General features: G+C 41.9%; 1 protein-coding gene across 2 annotated transcripts in view; it reads left to right on the plus strand.

The window, feature by feature from the left end:
* The window catches only part of PLXND1 (plexin D1), a 151,806-nt gene that overhangs the window by 77,484 nt on the left and 54,550 nt on the right, over positions 1-19,772 (plus strand). For both annotated transcript variants that reach the window (XM_056524952.1, XM_056524954.1), the window contains exons 3-8: positions 2,274-2,405; positions 3,131-3,231; positions 5,941-6,073; positions 9,236-9,416; positions 11,280-11,388; positions 11,476-11,572. In XM_056524952.1, the coding sequence (XP_056380927.1) occupies positions 2,274-2,405; positions 3,131-3,231; positions 5,941-6,073; positions 9,236-9,416; positions 11,280-11,388; positions 11,476-11,572 (753 nt within the window). The remainder of the gene's footprint in view (positions 1-2,273; positions 2,406-3,130; positions 3,232-5,940; positions 6,074-9,235; positions 9,417-11,279; positions 11,389-11,475; positions 11,573-19,772) is intronic.

Consider the following 19,772-nt stretch of genomic DNA (forward strand, 5'->3'; position numbering starts at 1 on the left):
CGCTTCCGAATTATCTTGGAACAACGAGGCTCTCTGCGCGACCTTTAAAAAAGGCCTATCCAGTAACATCAAAGATGTGCTGGCCGCACGAGAGATTCCTGCCAGTCTGCATGAACTCATCCATTTGGCCACCCGCATTGACATGCGTTTTTCGGAAAGACACCAGGAACTCCGCCAGGAAAAAGACCTTAATCCCTGGGCACCTCTCTCACGGTATCCCTTGCAGTCTACCCCTGTGCCTCCCGCCGAGGAGCCTATGCAAGTAGATCGGTCTCGCCTGACTATTGAAGAGAGGTCTCGCCGTAGGGATAAGAATCTATGTCTGTACTGCGCTAGTACCGAACATTTCTTGGCGGATTGCCCGATTCGTCCTCCTCGTCTGGAAAACGCACGCACGCAACCTGCTCATGTGGGCCTGGCGTCTCTGGGTACGGAGTCTGCTTCTCCATGTCTCACTGTACCCGTACGGATTTCTCCTTCTGCCAACTCCTCCTTCTCTGCCGTGGCCGTCTTGGACTCTGGTTCCTCTGGAAATTTTATTCTGGCCTCTTTGCTTGACAGGTACTGCATCCCGGTGATCCGTCTCATCAAGCCGCTCTACATTGCTTCAGTCAACGGAGTCAAGTTGAACTGCACTGTGCGTTTTCGCACAGTGCCTCTGCTTATGAGCAATGGACCACATCTCGAAAAGATTGAATTCTTGGTTCTGCCCGGCTGCACATCTGAAGTTCTTCTCGGTCTGCCATGGCTCCAGCACCATTCTCCCACCCTTGACTGGACCACCGGGGAGATCGAGAATTGGGGTCCTGCTTGCCGCAAGAAATGCCTCACGCCTGCTCCCAGCCCCGTCTGTCGGGCCTCAGTGTCCCCTCCGGTGCCTGGTCTCCCCAAGGCCTATCAGGACTGTGCCAAGCCTCACCCTCTGCCCTCCCTCCCCTTTCCCACTCCTTCTGACCGGTCTGCCCAGGACTTCACTGTCCCCCAGAAGGAGACTCTACAATCGCTCCCAATGTCCTCGTCCCAGGTGGAGCGACTTCCCGACAAAAAGAGGGGGAGACCTAAGGGGGGGGGGTACTGTTACGCTGAGCGCTCCGGGTCCCTGCTCCTCCCCGAAGCGCTCGCGGCGTTTCTCTCCCTGCAGCGCCCCGGTCAGACCCGCTGACCGGGAGCGCTGCACTGACATTGCTGGCGGGGATGCGATTCGCATAGTGGGACGCGCCCGCTCGCGAATCGCATCCCAAGTCACTTACCCGTCCCGGTCCCCTGCTGTCATGTGCTGGCGCGCGCGGCTCAGCTCTCTGAGACTTAAAGGGCCAGTGCACCAATGATTGGTGCCTGGCCCAATTAGCTTAATTGGCTTCCACCTGCTCCCTGGCTATATCTGATCACTGCCCCTGCACTCCCCTGCCGGATCTTGTTGCCTTAGTGCCTAGTGAAAGCGTTACTGTGTTTGTCCTTACTGTGTACTTGACCTCCTGCTATTGCCTTATTGACTACGATTCTTGCTGCCTGCCCCGACCTTCTGCTGCGTCCGACCTTGCTCTTGTCTACTCCCTTGTACCGCGCCTATCTTCAGCAGTCAGAGAGATTGAGCCGTTGCTAGTGGATACGACCTGGTTGCTACCGCCGCTGCAAGACCATCCCGCTTTGCGGCGGGCTCTGGTGAAAACCAGTAGCAGCTTAGAACCGGTCCACTAGCACGGTCCACGCCTATCCCTCTCTGACACAGAGGATCCACATCCAGCCTGCCGAATCGTGACAACTATCATTATGTTCAAGAATATAACTGTAGTAAACTTTCTTTAAGGGTACGTTCACACGGGCGTATTTCTTTTCAAAGGATCAGCAGATTTCTCGCTGCGAGTTTTAAAAGGTGCTGGGTCACCACGTGCTACAATGGGGTCTGCAGCGGATTTTCAACAGCAGAGATTCCGCTAGCGAAAATCTGCTTCGGGTAGCATGCAGAAACCCCGCCCCTTTTTAAACTGGCAGCAGGAAATCTGCTGCGGGTTTGAAAAGAAATACGCCCATGTGAACATACCCTAAGAAGACCATTTAAAATTGCATTGAAAAGTAGTCTTCTATAGGGGGTGGTCTTCTCAAAGAAAATGTCCACCATCTAATGAAGAAAATTAGAAAATGATCATTATCAGTACTTATCAGTAGTTACTTCTAGAGGATCATAAACACCCTGGCATCTACTTTCACTTATATATAGAGAGAAATCAAGTAATAGATTTAACATCACTATCAATTGTTTTATATTTTGGCAGATTAACCTTGATGCTGCTATGAATATTGTCAGCAGGCAGTCTATACAGATAGCTCGGGGACAGCCGGTCCACCACATCATGCAGTTTGATGCTATCAATCCCACCTACCTCTATGTGATGACCTCCTACCAGGTATCCTGTCTGTCACAATTCATTTGTACAATTCCAAAGATTAAACATCACAATAAAGCTACAGTACAATGTGTTCAGAAACCTTTTGAAACCCTTTCACTTTTTCCCATTGTGTTATGTTTTGACCTTGTGCTACAATAAAAAAAAAAATTTCGTTCTGCACCCAGTTCCCCATTATGACAGTTTTTTACATTTTGTTATGTTTTGACCTTGTGTTACAATAAAACATTTTTTTTATATTTTTATTATTATTCATGAAAAACTAAAATTTTGCCTGGACATTATACCCTTTGAAGTTTAGCCCGGGGGGCCGACCATTGATCCTCTTTGAGATGTTTTTACACCTTGATCGGAGTCATCTGTGGTAAGAGAGAAGAATGTCAGAAAAGAAAAAATCCAGGCCAGGGCCTGGGAACATTGTGGCATCATCCCCAAGAAGACTGGGGGCTTCAACTAAGTACTGAGTAAAGGGTCTGAATACTTATGTCATTACAATATTATAGATTTTCATAAATGAAATGAATTTAATAAATTAGAAAAGTTTTGTAACATTCTTTTTTTTTACTTTTTAGGGTTATTGAGTACAGAATGATGGGAGAAAACCTGATTATTTTATTTTTTTAAGTTTAACACAAGGCAACATATCACAATGTAAACAAAGTGAAAGGGTCTGAAAACTTTCTGAATGCACTGTAAGTTCATTATGTAACTCCCTAATTTTGCAGATGACGCGAGTAAAAGTAGCTGACTGTGAGAAGTTTCTGACCTGTTCAGAGTGTCTACAAGCTTCAGACCCTTATTGCGGATGGTGCACCATGGAAGCCAGGTCAGTGAATTAGATGGGGCGACCATCTTCAGCATCCTTGTGATGTTCATGGATGATTTCTTTTTCTTCTTCTGTCCATAATCTACCTTCTTCCAAACATCAACCATATCCATAATTTCCTCCTCACCACCCATACTGTAGTGCCCCCCCCCCCCCCCAGCCCTGAAGAAGCGGCTGCAGATCATTGATTTAAAGCGGGCACTTTAAATCAATGAACTGCAGCGGCTTTTGCGGGGCCAGAGACCGCCACCTGCTTCTCTCCCCCTGCCTGTCCGGGGTCCGCGCTACTTCTGGCTCCGGCGGCATCCTGAGCTGTCACTGTGCGCACTGATGGTGATGTCGCGTTGAGGACGTCACTCACCATTTTGCAGCACGCAGGACCCTGCAGGAGCCAGAAGTAGCGCGGACCCCGGGAATAAGTAATTATAAGACCGGGGATGGGGGAGGCAATGGGGCAGCGGCGGTCTCCGGCTGGGGCGGTGGGGGGTGCGGTTGGGGATGCGGTGCGGTGGTGCGGGGCATTATCGGATTATCGGCAAGGTAATTGCCGATACCGATAACGTCCAAAATCGTGAATATCGGACGATAATATCGGCCAAATCGATAATTGGTCGATCCCTACTTTTAAAGGGGTACTCCGGTGAAAAACTTTTTTTTTTTTTTTAAATCAACTGGTGCCAGAAAGTTAAACAGATTTGTAAATTACTTCTATTAAAAAATCTTAATCCTTCCTGTACTTATTAGCTGCTGAATACTACAGCGGAAATTCTTTTCTTTTTGAAACACAGAACTGTCTGCTGACCTCACGAGCACAGTGCTCTCAGCTGACATTTCTGTCCATTTTAGGAACTGTCCAGGACAGCATATGCCTGCTATGGGGATTTCCTTTTACCTTGGACAGTTCCAAAAATGGACAAAGATGTCAGAAGAGAGCACTGTGCTCGTGATGTCAGCAGACAGCTCTGTGTTTCAAACGGAAAAGAATTTCCATTGTAGTATTCAGGAGCTAATAAGTACAAGAAGGATTAAGATTTTTTAATAGAAGTAATTTACAAATCTGTTTAACTTTCTGGCACCAGTTGATTTAAAAAAAAAGTTTTTCACCGGAGTACCCCTTTAAGGCACAGTTGGTAAGGGTGTTGGCCTAAGAACTGGATACGCTCCAGTTTCCTTTATGACCTTTTATGATGAATTACTCTTTAGGGATGACTTAGTAAAACATTCCTAAGTGAGGAATGAAAAGTGTCCTGCTGTATGTATTCTTAAAGCGTACCCGTCAGATCCAACAAAAAAAAACATTTTTTTAAATATATCACTAAGTACCTAATCCTGACCATGTACATCTAATTTTTATGTGTCTAGCACCTTTATTAATTTTTTTATTACAATTTTAATTTAGCTCACTAGTCTGAATTCCTCTCAAAGGGAGGGGGCGTGTTCTCACTGAGCAGTACTGCACTACTGTCCTCACTGATAGTAGCGGGACACAAGCTGACAGTGGGAGGATTTTTCCTCCAGCTGTGAGCCCTGCACTCTCAGCTGTCAATCAAGGAAGTGTGTCCATGACATGATGATGTATGGACACAGCAGGACTAGTATGTGTCCAAGCAGGCAGGGGGGGGCGCAGTTGTTTCACTGGCTTTTAAGTATGAAATACTGAAAATTTTCTAATGAAAGCAATTGCAAAACCTATTGGTTTACAACATATCAAAAGTTTATGTATCTGACAGTGCCCATTTAAAGGGATACTAAGCCTGGAAATAAGTGGTTACATGAACAAGAAATATAGCTGGCCTGACTGTCAGCCTGCACCATTTTGGTTCTTTTATTATTGGGATATCACAGCTCCGGGATGTCACAGTGGATCCCCTGAACTCTCCTAGACCCACCCACTGACCCAGCTTTCCTGCTTTTACCACACGCCACATCTAAGAAGGTAGCCTAGTGGTCCTGTTAGGAACCTCACCAAAAATTTAGTCCCTATAACTTTAGCAAATACTTGTGTTCAGACGATTTTCATATGTGTCTCACTCATTTTCTTGTCGGTCCCTACACTGCAAAAGCTTCCAACAAAATAACAGACCCAAAATGATACTAAAATTTGATCCTGAGCCCTTTAGTTGCAATTGTAGTGCTGCAATGTTTTCAGTGGCTGTAAAGACTTTTATTGACAAATTTTAAGAATTCCACCACCCCCGATATGTGACCAACCAGTAATTTCCCCACTTATACACACTTATCTGACATGGTTGTGGAGAACTTAATTTGCCAGTTATCACTAAAGCCTCTTACCTGTTAGCGGCATATAAACTAATCATGCGGCGACGGCAATATAGCATAGAATGTTCTCATTAATGGACCGGACGTAAATCAGCGCTGAAGTCCCAGGTTCGCTGGATGTTTCCATCTGATTAATTAGGCATCAGATTAATGTATGCCACCACAGCTAACGGAGCCTCAGATACTGTCACCGGGTGGTGAAGGTCACCGGAAGAGAAAGTGTCCGATGTGCCGCTAATTACTTATCACTATTCCGGCTCAGACTGTATCAGTCTCATTAATTTCACTTCAGGTTTTTTCTGTTAACCTAGGAAATTTTCCATTGTCTCTGCTATCCAGAGCGTGAAATAAGGGATGTTGGTGCATGCAGTGCTCACGTTACATATAATCACCTATGCATTCTCTCTTTATGTATATATAAATATATAGGTGTTCCATCCAGCAGGAATGTCAAAATTCCGAAGATTCCATGTTCTGGACTGGCCCAAGCAAAGATAGCATACACCAATGCCCTGCATTACAAGTTATGCCTAAGGAGATTGACATATCCTCAGATACCCAGGTGATTATAATATCTATTTACAGATCAGTAACAGAATGTCATACATAGGGACCCCCCCGACATGCGATGGCCCCGACATATGATCAAATCGTTATACGATGCTTTTATATGTCGGGGCCATCGCATTAACTGCTATCCGACAGCGCAAAATGCTTAAGCTGCTGTCGGATAGCAGTTTAAGCATCCCGGACAGGTTCACTTACCTATCCCCGCTGCTCCGGGTCCACTTCGCGATCCTCCGGCGTCTTCTGCATCTTCTCCGGGGTCCGGGCCTCGCTTTCCGGCGTTGTTATTACGTTACTGCGCACGCCTTCCCGACACAGCAGCGTAATAACGTCACCAGAAAGCGAGGCCCGGACACCGGAGAAGATGCGGAAGAAGCCGGAGGATCCCGAAGAAGACACCGGAGCAGCGGGACAGCATCGGGGGGCCCTGGGACAGCATCGGGAGCAGTGAGGACGCGGTCTGGAGCGGCGCGGACAGGTGAGTATTAAATGCACTTTTTACATTGCACGAATCCCTTAACATACGATGGATTCGACAACAGCCACTGGGACCACTGTATTTATATTTATATCACTATCAGCCACAGTGTCTCTCTAATGTTGCTAGCCATATTGCCTCTATAACAGCACCATGCACTAAAGAAATAGACTACCACAGAAAAAAGTGCACACCACTATACTATAATAAATATATATCTCTAATATTTTATTCCAGTTATCATAAACAGCACATCTTTGTTGCATAACACTTGTAACATAGGAGACATTTAAAAATATTAAAAAATGCTCACTAACAGCATAGCACAATCCTGGAGAGGGGCCATGAACCCCCTCTCACAGGAAAGTGACCCCGTCCTAAGTAACACACTTTATACCTGCCAACCAATATTGGTATAACACTATTTCGGTAAAGATGTCCCTACATCCATATCATAACTTAAATCATATGTCCATAAGTAACCAATACCAATTGCACAGAACACAAATACAGTCATGGCCGTAAATGTTGGCACCCCTGACATTTTTCTAGAAAATGAAGTATTTCTCACAGAATAGGATTGAAGTAACACATGTTTTGCTATACACATGTTTATTCCCTTTGTATGTATTGGAACTAAACCAAAAAAGGAAAAAAAGCTAATTGGACGTAATGTCACCAAACTCCAAAAATGGTCTGGACAAAATTATTGGCACCCTTTCAAAATTGTGGAAAAATAAGATTGTTTCAGGCATGTGATGCTCCTTTAAACTCACCTGGGGCAAGTACCAGGTGTGGGCAATATAAAAATCACACCTGAAAGCATATAAAAAGGAGAGAAGTTCACTTAGTCTTTGCATTGTGTGTCTGTGTGTGCTACACTAAGCATGGACAATAGAAAGAGGAGGAGGGAACTGTGGACTTGAGAACCAAAATTGCGGAAAAATATCAATAATCTTAACGTTACAATCCATCTCCAGAGATCTAGATTTGCCTTTGTCCACAGTGTGCAACATTATCAATAAGTTTGCAACCCATGGCACTGTAGCTAATCTCCCTGGGCATGGACGGAAGAGAAAAATTGATGAAAGATGTCCGCGCAGGATAGTCTGGATGGTGGATAAGCAGCCCCAAACAAGTTCCAAAGATATTCAAGCTGTCCTGCAGGCTGCAGGGAGCATCATTGTCAGCATGAACTATCCATCAACATTTAAATGAAATGAAATGCTATGGCAGGAGACCCAGAAGGACCCCACTGCTGACACAGAGACATAAAAAAGCAAGAATACATTTTGCCAAAATGAACTTGAGTAAGCCAAAATGCTTCTGGGAAAACATCTTGTGGATAGATGAGACCAAAATAGAGCTTTTTGGTAACGCACATCATTCTACTGTATACCAAAAACAGAATGAGGCCTACAAAGAAAAGAACACAGTACCTACAGTTAAATATGGAGGTTCAATGATGTTCTGGGGTTGTTTTGCTGCATCTGGCACTGGGTGCCTTGAATGTGTGAAAGGCATCATGAAATCTGAGGATTTCCAATGGATTTTGGGTCGCACTGTACAGCCAAGTGTCAGAAAGCTGGGTTTGCATCCGAGATCTTGGGTCTTCCAGCAGGACAATGACCCCAAACATATGTCAAAAAGCATCCAGAAATGGATGGCAACAAAGCGCTGGAGAGTTCTGAAGTGGCCAGCAATAAGTCCAGATCTAAATCCCATTGAACCCCTGTGGAGAGATCTTAATATTGCTGTTGGGAAAAGGCAACTTCCAATAAGAGACCTGGAGCAGTTTGAAAAGGAAGAGTGGTCCAACATTCTTACACTGAGAGGTGTAAGGAGCTTATTGATGGTTATAGGAAGCAAATGATTTCATTTATCTTTTCCAAAGGGTGTGCAACCAAATATTAAGTTAAGGGTGCCAATATTTTTTTCCAGCCCATTTTTGGAGTTTGGTGTGACATTATGTCCAATTAGCTTTTTTCCTCCCTTTTTTGGTTTAGTTCCAATACACACAAAGGGAATAAACATGTGTATAGCAAAACATGTGTTACTGCAATCCTTTTCTGTGAGAAATACTTCATTTCTTCTAGCATGTCTCCTATGTTACAAGTGTTATGTAATAAAGATTAGTGTTGCTCGCGAATATTCGCAATTCGAATATTATTCGCGAATATCGCATATTCGCGAATTCGCGAATTTCGCGAATATAGCGCTATATATTCGTAATTACGAATATTCGTTTTTTTTTTTTTTTCTTCACAGTACACATCACAGTGATCATCCCTCTCTGCTTCCAGCTTATGTGGTGTAAAGAAGGCTCTAATACTACTGTGTGAGACTGACGTGCGGAAATTCGCATATGCGAAAATTAGCATATGCTAATTTTCGCATATGCGAAATTTCGCATGTGTTAATTTTGTATATGCAAATTTTCACATATGTTAATTTTCGCATACGCGAATATTCGCATATGCGAAAATAAACTGAGGGTATAACGAATATGCGAATATCCGCGAATATATGACGAATATTCGTCCATATATTCGCGAATATTCGCGAATTCGAATATGGCCTATGCCGCTCAACACTAATAAAGATGTGCTGTTCTGGATAACTGTAATAAAATATTAAATTTGCTTTACTGACAGTAACATGTTCTACCTTCTCCCTTAGACCATCCTCTTACAAATCACAGGGAATCTTCCCAGCCTCAAGCATATGAACATCTCCTGTGACTATGGAAATAGTGTTTTCATGCCGGCAACCGTTGTCTATGATGCCGATGCTTCACAGCACTGGGCCCACTGCTCCTTCCTTCCAAAAGATCAAATCCCAGCATTCCATGTAAATCAAGGTACATTTCAAATACCTTCCACTTTAGAACTTTGTAGAAATGGTAGCTTATTTTTTTTTTTAGCTTTTTGTATAGGGCCAGCTGCAGTCCTATAATAGCCATTGTACAGTGTTGTCATTCATAGTGAAATGGCGAATTATTTCTGGTTGATGTCAATAATAAAAACATTCTTGTTGACCTGCTTAACCTGAAATCCTGACCTGACCTCCTTTATACAGCTGCGGATTTGTTACAGTAATATCCAGTCTAGACATTGCTTGGAGAGCTAAAGAATTCAGACTAATATATTTTACCTGCACTGATACATTGTATCAAAATGTCAGAGTAAGAGAGATATATTTGTACTGCAAAGCTGTTTAGCTTGAAGAATTGCCTAGGCCAGTGCTTCCCAATCAGGGTGCCTCCAGCTGTGGCCAAACTACAACTCCCAGCATGCCGAAGGCTGTCCGGGCATGCTGGGAGTTGTAGTTTGGCCACAGCTGGAGACACCCTGGTTGGGAAACACTGGCCTAGGCTTTAATATCATAGAAACAGCAAACTAAATGGTAGCCTAGGTCTGCTGCATGCCAGACACCAACAGTGCCCAACAGACCCCTTTGACTTTAATGTGGTCTATCAGGTTTCCGTCATGGTGCCTGGCATATTTCCAATCAAAATAGAACAGCATGCTGTTCTATTATGTCCGGCATTTTTGGAATTTGTGACATAGGCTCCTAATGGAACCTCCAATGCAGATGCAAACTAGGCCTAAACATGACTAGGGGTTTTAAAGGGGTACTATGGTGAAAAACTTTTTTTTTTTTTTTTTTTAAATCAACTGGTGCCAGAAAGTTAAACAGATTTGTAAATGACTTCTATTAAAAAATCTTAATCCTTCCTGTACTTATCAGCTGCCGAATACTACAGTGGAAATTCTTTTCCGTTTGAAACACAGAGCTCTCTGCTGACATCATGAGCACAGTGCTCTCTGCTGACATCATGAGCACAGTGCTCTCTGCTGACATCTCTGTCCATTTTAGGAACTGTCCAGAGTAAAAGGAAATCCCCATAGCAAACATATGCTGGACAGTTCCTAAAATGGACAGAGATGTCAGCGGAGAGCACTGTGCTTCAAAGCTCTGTGTTTCAAAAAGAAAAGAATTTCCGCTGTAGTATTCAGCAGATAATAAGTACAGGAAGGATTAAGATTTTTTAATAGAAGTCATTTACAAATCTGTTTAAATTTCTGGCACCAGTTGATTTAAAAAAAAAAAAAAAAAAAAAAACGTTTTTCACCGGAGTACCCCTTTAAGCTTCTTAGGCTATGTTCACACAAAGGAATTCCCGCGCAAAATTCTGACAAAATTTAAAGCACATTATATTCAATGGGATGCCTCTGTCTCATTCACACGGAGAAATTTCCACCTCGTTATTTCCACATTCCGCAAAAAAAAAAACGTATCTTTACATTTTGCAGATTTGGGGGCAGAATCCCATTGAACTCAGTAGGACTTGGAATTTCGGCAGAATTCTGTGTTTTGAGCAAAGAGAAATTCCGCCGCATTTCCTCAAACATTCCACGGCAAGCTTTTTAGAATGCAATTTGAGCGGAATTCCACATAACCTTTATGTGAACAAGAATGCTTACATTCACTGAAAGCAAGCAGTGAAATTTACAGGGCTGTTCGTTATACAGGGAAGCTTTAGTTACATAGAACAGGAAACCCCTTTAATGTCTAAATTACCACTGATTAGTCATGGTTAATGGCCAGATTACCGTGAAATTGCCCTATAATTCAGTCTTTTACCACTGTAACCCTGTACCTTTTGAGATCCAGAATTTTTTTTTGTTTTTATATCTTCACCATCCTGTCTTTTATTCAGATCACGTGACCGTCACAATGGCTCTTACTGTAGACGGGATCCACATCGCTCAGCAAAACTTTGTTATCTTTGATTGTGAGAGGACACAAAGGATCCACCTGAAAACATCGTAAGATACCTCACAGCCCATGTTTTCTTGTAGAAATGTTCCCAGATGTAGACCCGTTTTCTCACCTTAGTACCAACAATTCTGCAGGTGCACGAGCTGTGTGAAATCTCCGTGGCCCTGTAAGTGGTGTGAAAAGCAGCACAAGTGCATGTACAACACATCACAGTGTGACTTTGCTGTCAAGGTAAGAAAAAGACATTCCAGTATTCTCCAATTGTCGGGTATTACAGAATACCACTGCAAAATGTAATTATTTACCTGATACTGACCCTTACAGCCTGCAGCAAATTTATTTAGGAATATAAAATATTAACGTACAGTATTAATAACTGAACCTTGTTTTTTTCTGTTGTATTTGTGATAAATACCATTAGTCTGCAATTAATTAAAAAAAAAATGGTCATCTGGATCACTAAACACTACTTTTTATATTTATATATCACACTATATCACACAATAACTGATCTGGTTGCCTAATTAATAAATTAAAAAGTAGAACATCAACTTTATTAAAAATATTATTTTTAAATAAATAAACTACACACATTTTTTTTAAAGGCACTCTAAATTTTGGCAAAATATAAATCTTACAGGGGTTCACCAATTAAAAATAAATAAATATATATATATATATATATATATATATATATATATATTTTTTAATCAACTGGTGCCAGAAAGTTAAACAGATTTGTACATTACTTCTATATAAAAAAGTTGTTCTTTTCTGTCTGACCACAGTGCTCTCTGCTGACACCTCTGTCCGTGTCAGGAACTGTCCAGAGCAGGAGAGGTTCACTGACAGAGGTGTCAGCAGAGAGCAACGTGGACACACAGGAAAGAAATTCTAAAAGAATAGAACTTCTTCTGGACCATACATCAGCTGAGAAGTACTGGAAGGATTAAGATTTTTAAATAGAAGTAATTTACAAATCTGTTTAACTTTCTGGAACTAGTTGATTAAAAAAAATTGTTTTCCTCCAGAGTACCTCTTAAAAGGGGTTATGCAGCAATAAAGTGGGAAGCTTTTTAACAGTCCTCCAAATTCTTTCCTGGGGCAGCCCTTTTCCTCACAGTTCCTGTATTTCAAGTTGTCCTTTACACAGCTTCTCACGGAAGCAGCACCAAGTCCCAAAAGATACAGAGGATCCTGGTCGACTTTAAAAGGCTCAAACCAACCAGATTCTGTCTGTATTATTCTCCAAAGCTGTGTTTACAATTTTGGTGGTTGGCATTGAAAAGACAGCAAGCTTGCTATCAGCAACTAACTGCCTAGCTGAGCTGCTATGTACGGTGTCCATTATAGGACATAGTCAGTCCTCAGCCGTACCTCCGTCAGGCGAAATAGCGTCCCACCTCCTCCCTCGGATCAATCTCCGTCAGGCGTCATCCCAAAGTCTCTCATCCAAAACTCTGTCATCCTAAAGTCTCTCATCCAAAACTCTGTCATCCCTCAGACGAAAAAACCTTCCTGCCGTGTCGTGCAGAGTCGAATCAGTGTCGGCTCTCTACTATACGGGTTCTGCTGTACATGCTATTCAATGTCGGCTCTGCTATACAGTGCTGTGCAGCGTCGGCTCTGCTATGCGTCTTAGGGAGAATAGTCTGAGGAATGACAGCGTTTTGGATGACGGACTTTCCAATGAGGGAGTTGTGGCTGAAGGATGACAGCGATTGGTGTGAGGGAGGAGACAGGACGCCGTTTAGCCTGACGGAGGACGGAGTTGCGGCTGATGACTGACGGCGATTGGTCCGAGGGAGGAGGTGGAACGCCATTTCACCTGACGGAGGACAGAGGTACGGTTGACGACTGACTATGTCCTAAAATGGACACTGTAGCTATGACATATGGAGAGGTAGGTCCTTTTTTCATGGTTAGATGACACCTCCCAAACATTGAACAAACAGGAGATGAAGAAGTGTGATGACTTTGTTAATAGCTTTTCCAATCCACTAATGTCAAATTGTAGCTCCGGCAGTCCCATTCTTCCGGCACACTACTGCTCTCAGCAAGCACAGTTACCTTTAATCCATGCCACTTGGCCTGTACTCCTTTCTCTATGCTGGTGGGCATCTGCTCCTGGCTCTGCCTGTAGGGTGTGCACATCCTTCCTTCCTGTTTCTTAAAGGGCCAGCAGATGCATCAAAATCCTTCCCCCTTCCAGTCCCCTACCATCATTTATTGTAGGCAGCCACATACACTTCATTTTAACTAAGCATAAGTTCAATAGTGTTGCATTGAAATTGTATCTCTGAAATTGGCTTTGTTTGTCTGAATATGTTTCTGCTTGATCCTTTGTATATGATTGTTTCAGAAAACCTTTTTTTGCCCACTTTGACCTATTTGTCTATTCCTGAGTAGGCATCTTTCATGTCAGCTCTAGAATTTGGCTTGTACTTGTCTCTGCCGGACCTCTCAGTGCTTGGTTCATTGGGTCAGCTGCCACCCAGTATCTCTTGGTGTCTCTTGGTTTGCTGGGCCACCTGCAGCAAAGTCCAGTACCATTTCAGGGTTTAAAGGGTAAAAACCAGATGAGCTTTGTAGACAATACCCTTAACACTGGCCCTTAACCAACTGGCTTGTTGACAAAGCGGATCCATACTTGTTGCCCATTACACCATTATCTAAAATTCTAACAGTTTCCTTTATTTTGGGCAATTATCTCATTAATCCCAACCAATGTTGTAAACTTCGAAAGCGTTTCTGTCATTATAAAAAAAAACTTTTGACATGTCCTGCAGATGTGAAAAGTTTTGTTTCGTCATGGTACACAGGCTCCACACACTATGGAGTTCAAAGACCACTGAGCTGGGCAGTGTTTAGCCATCGGTGGGGTCTTAGCACTCTTTTAACCTGTCTGCATAACATGTATAATGACAATAATACTTTAAATAGAAACCTATACAACCCTCATGCTTAGGATATAATTTGAAAGCATTTCAATTGCAAGTTAAGGTTGGAATTCCACTTTTTGGGGGGAAAACACCAATTCTGCCGCATGGCGTTTTTTTGGCCAAAAAACGCTGCAGCCAGATGTTAGCTGTAAATCAATGAGAAATCGCTAAATTCTTTTTCCACTTGACTTTTTCAGGTTGGCATTTTTTTAAATCCTTTTGGCGTTTTTTCACTCTTTGGCGGTTTTGCAAAATCGCAGCATGTTGAGACACTGGCGTTTGTTTCCCTGAAATCATGGCATTTTTCTCCCATAGAAGTCTATGGGAGTAAAAAAAACGCCAAGAAAAACACCATGTGGGTTTTAACTTTAGCGTTTTTTCAGGCGTTTTTTATTCTCTTTTAGACTTTAGCAATCCAAAAAAGTGATGGAGATACCTTTTTTAATAAAATGTTGTAGGGTGCCATTAAAAAATAATAAAAAAGTTACAGTAGTTATGGAAAAAAATGTATTTAACAAAATTTTTCTTTTCTTATTACAAAATGTTTATTCATTTTTAAACAGGGATCAATTTATGTGGGCGGGCAGGACACTAAAAATGTAGCCGACAATAATAAAAATGTAGTGTGTGTGTTTTTCACTTTTTATTCTTTATTTTTTAGGTGGTACTACTATTCCCAGCATGGAACACGCACTGTCCCATGATGGGAGTAGTAATACCTGTACTAACTGACAGAACACCCCAGGTCCATGGCGATCCTTCTGTATCATTTATAGATGCGGCCGGCCACTCTTCTATGGTGCCCTGCACTGCCGTATATATACACATATATACACCTATTTATATTTCGCGCAGAGAGCTGTGATTGGCTACAACCATCCGGCCAATCCCCACTCTGGGCGGAAAATATGAATTACCGTAGTGATGTTCTGTTCACATCACTGGCCAGAATACAGAGCAGAGATGCGAGCACTGCATAGAGCCGCTCCGCATCTCTGCTATATTATGGACGATCGCATCGATCGATATGTCTATTAGTACATATACTACTACTCCCATCATGGAACAGTGTGTTCCATGCTGGGAGTAGTAGTACTACCTAAAAATTTTCAAAAAAGAGAGAAAAAAAAGTTAAAAACACACACTTTATTAAAAATTAATTACAATTTTGTTATAAAAAATATAAATTTTGTTAAATAAATTTTTTTTACATCACTACTGCATCCCTTTTTTTTTTTTGGTACCCAACAAATTTTGGGTCCCAAAATAAAACGCCAAATGGCCCAAAAAAGCAGTTTCCACACAAATGAAAAAACGCCAGACGCAGGAAATTGCACTGGCGTTTTTTCAGGCGTTTTTTTCAAACCAAAAAACGCAGCCTAAAGGTGTATTTCGGTGGAAAACTATTATTATTTTTTTTAATCAAATGGTGCCAGAAAGTTATACAGATTTGTACATTACTTCTATTAAAAAATCTTAATCCTTCCAGTACTTATCAGCTGCTGTATATTCCACAGGAAGTTCTTTTCTTTTTTAATTTATTTTCTGTCTGACCGCTCTCTGCTGACACCTCTGTTCATTTCAGGAACTGTCCAGAGTACAAGAAAATCTCCATAAAAAACCTATCCTGCCCTGGACAGTTCTAGACATGGACAGAGGTGTCAGCAGAGAGCACTGTGGTCAGACTGAAAAGAAATTTCTAAAATGAAAAAAACTTCCTATGGAGCATACAACAGCTGATAGGTACTGGAAGGATTAAGATTTTTTAATTAAACTAATTTACAAATCTTTATAACTTTCTGGCACGAGTTGATTTAAAAACATTTTTACACTGGAGTACCCCTTTGCACACTTTCAAAAAATTGCCTCTTGTAATGCATGTGGTGTGCCTACCATGCTTTTATAGTTAGTGTCTAATACTCATCCCCTGCCACAACAGCTGCCATTAGAGACTCAGCAAAACAAAAAGATTAGCTGCTCATTAGCTTGTGCCCTTAGAGTTACTGAGGTGTAAGTACAAAACGACACAAACTAATGAGGCCGCTACCTGAACTGCGCAGCCCGGCCCTAATCCCACTAAGTGGGCCCTGTACCAGGACTGAAATTGAATCTTTCTTTACGAAGCAATCTTATCCCTTAATTAGAAAAGATGGTCTGAACAGTGATTATCTAATTACCAGCTGCCTCGGGCCCTGTAGCGGGCGATGCTTTTTTTTTTTGTCCAGTTGACGTGAGAATTTGCAGGAAACTGTCATATACATTCAGCAAAACATATCACCGCCCATCACATCTGAAATGTTTTTCGCTTTCTTTTTGACCATACATTATAAAAATAAAAGCGTTTGTAATGTGTACAAGTTTTCAATGTTATTCACACGGTATCAAGTATGCGGGGTTAAGGCTATTTGTATATACAAGAGGGTTGAGTGTGTTCACAGTTTACTCAAGACGAGCAGCATTTCCTGTGGTTTTGGGTTTCATGTGTTATATAAGAAGCAAAAAAAATGTTTTATTGGCTTTATTGTTACTATTTAGCTCTTTTTACTATCTACAGTAGTTACCGTAATACTTTTGGGAAGACTGTCAGTGCCCCCTGGGAAAATTATATGCAAATCAGATGATTTAAAAGTATAACATACAGATATTCTATATGGATTTTATATATTTTTTGTATTGTTTTTACAATTTATTCCAATAAATACATCTCCATAATACAGAAGTGTTATTGAATCCAATGTGAATAATGCCCATTGATAGCTGATCAGATGGTCTCAATGGTCCAGATTATAAATCTGCCTAAAACCAAAACTATCTAGTTTTACCTATAACAACTATAGATGAGCGAACTTACAGTAAATTCGATTCGTCACAAACTTCTCGGCTCGGCAGTTGATGACTTTTCCTGCATAAATTAGTTCAGCTTTCAGGTGCTCCGGTGGCCTGGATACAGTCCTAGGAAAGAGTCTCCTAGGACTGTATCCACCTTTTCCAGCCCACCGGAGCACCGGAAAGCTGAACTAATTTATGCAGGAAAAGTTATCAACTGCCGAGCCGAGAAGTTCGTGATGAATCGAATTTACTGTAAGTTCACTCATCTCTAATAACAACCAATCACAGCTCGTCTTTCATATCTTAACCAACTCTGGTAAAATGAACTCTGAGCTTTGATTGGTTGCTGGTGTTCTGGTTTCAGTGTCTGGTTTTAGTTTCAGGCAGGTTGATAAATATGGGCCAATGTGCAAGTCTCTTAATAAATTTGGTGCTTAAAACACAGACAACACATAAAATCTACTATTGAAGATCTGCATCAAAAATTTCACCATACATCCTTAGTTTGATGAATGTGGCCTAAAATACATAACATTTTTAATGTCACACCTTTTGCACATTTTTTTTTTATTATTATGATTTGTTACATCTTTTTATTAAACAACTGACAAAAAAAAGAGGCAAACAATGAATATTATAAGTGAAGAACGCAGCCCACTAAAGAAAAAATGTGTGTCAATATACTGAACGGTAGGATAAAATGAAAGAAGTACAAATTGTTTACAAGCAATTGGGTAAACACAACAATGTATAAACAACACATGGGCAATGAAATGTATCACTCCAAGAGGAGCGCCAGTGGACTAAGAAAAATCATAGAAAAGAGGAGAAATAGGGAAAGATAAAAAAAAGAGGGAGGGGAAAGCTTCTTTTTCACAACAACTTTAGGGGAAACCCCTAAAGGTCCTCGGTGAACTCTGACAAGGGAGCGTAAGTACTATGGAACCTGTCGGGTGTATTCCTATTATCAGCAACAAGCTCCTCCATGCGAAGAAGATACATGTGTGGTGGCCCATCACAAGCTGTTTTAGCTGCTACCCAGTAGAGTAGTCGATGGCTGAGTCAATAGAAGGTTTTGCTGGATGCATAGTATGCCTCTCAAGTACTGTATGTTCACGCAACATGTATTTTCTGTCTGCACCAGAAGTCTAATGCATAACCTGAGGTTTACAGAGTACATAGCGTTATTACATCACACTGTACAGCTCATTGGTTGATTTTATTTACATGTAGACTCCTAGCCAATAGATACTTTAGCCAGCCCCAGGTCAGCCCTCCTCTCCTGGGGGAAGAGAAGGACCTAAAGGACCTAAACCAGTCCTAGTGAGTCAAGGCCTCACCTTTGCTAATGTCACATGTTGTGTCCCTCAGTCTTGTTATTTAAGAAGAGACCAAAGTCTAGTTAAAATGGTAATGCTAAAGTTAGGCATACCTCCTACCCAGGCCACATGTCACCTGTCACCAGTTGTGGGGATATAGTCTACATTACAGCCCTAAGAGTGATTTATTTAAAAAAAAAAGGATAGAGCTAACCAAGGGCCTTGCTGTCTTTCACTGGGTCTTTTATGGTCCTCAGGTCGAACCAGTGCCAGCTTGTCTGCTAAGTCAGGGAGAACTTCCACTTTTCTGACTGTCAAGTCACAGATTACCACCAAAAGAGTCAGTAAAGTTGAGGTTGACTTCCAGAAAATTATCTTGTTCCCACTGAGACCCCCAGCAATCTTCAGAACAGGGCCCCATTCTGGAGACCAGGGTGAAGGTGGATGGGAGGGTCGTAGACTTCCGGTATCGAGGTATGACAGAATTTACCACTGTGAGAAAATACCAAAGCAACCAGGAAAGGAGAGGAGACCCACTGTCTGCGTCAGTTGTAAGCATGTTGAACAAGATCAGAATCTTTAACCCATGAATAGATGAACAATTCCACCATATATATGCAAAATGATTCCCTAAGCCCTATTACTATACAGTACTAGCAAACACAGAACACAAAGGGAAACGTTTTGTGCAGCAACTCAGGAGTACAATACCACAATGTAATATTACTTATTCTGAGCGTGGCAAGCCATAAGGAGTTTGTGGGTCAGAATAAAAACCTGGCACCATTCCTCATGGCTAATAAATATGTGGTTTCCTTTCCCAAGATCTCAGAAAAGCAAGCATGGACAGGTCTGGCTCATATTGAGAAGATATAGCGACAATAAAAGATGAGTCGGAGGACCAGGTTGCAAAATGAGGTCTTCTAGCAGAGTATGATTGTGGTGGAGTAGTTGAGGAGAATGTGGGGAATTTACATAGGATTATACTTGCAAGTACACCAACCAAGATAATTGTCAGTCTGTTTAGGAGCCACCAAGTTCTGCGAATGACAGCAGTGCAGAGTGCTCTGAATTCACTTCGGTCTGTGAGTTAAAGGTGCTATTGTCTGTCCCAGATTAGGAAAGACGACTGACAAACTGCAGAAAGAATGTCAGGGTTGTCAAAACGTTTAGTCATTGTTACTGGTCAGTGGAGTCAGAAGTCGCAGTTATCTCTCAAGTAGTCAGATAATGTCTGGTGAGAAAGGGAAAGTGTGGACAGTGCAGAGTATGTTTCCTATCCAACCCAGGTAGAGAATGAAGAGCCCAAGGAGAGAAGATACACTGCTCAAAAAAATAAAG

The sequence above is a fragment of the Hyla sarda genome, chromosome 6 (assembly GCF_029499605.1).
Source record: "Hyla sarda isolate aHylSar1 chromosome 6, aHylSar1.hap1, whole genome shotgun sequence".
Taxonomy (NCBI): domain Eukaryota; kingdom Metazoa; phylum Chordata; class Amphibia; order Anura; family Hylidae; genus Hyla; species Hyla sarda.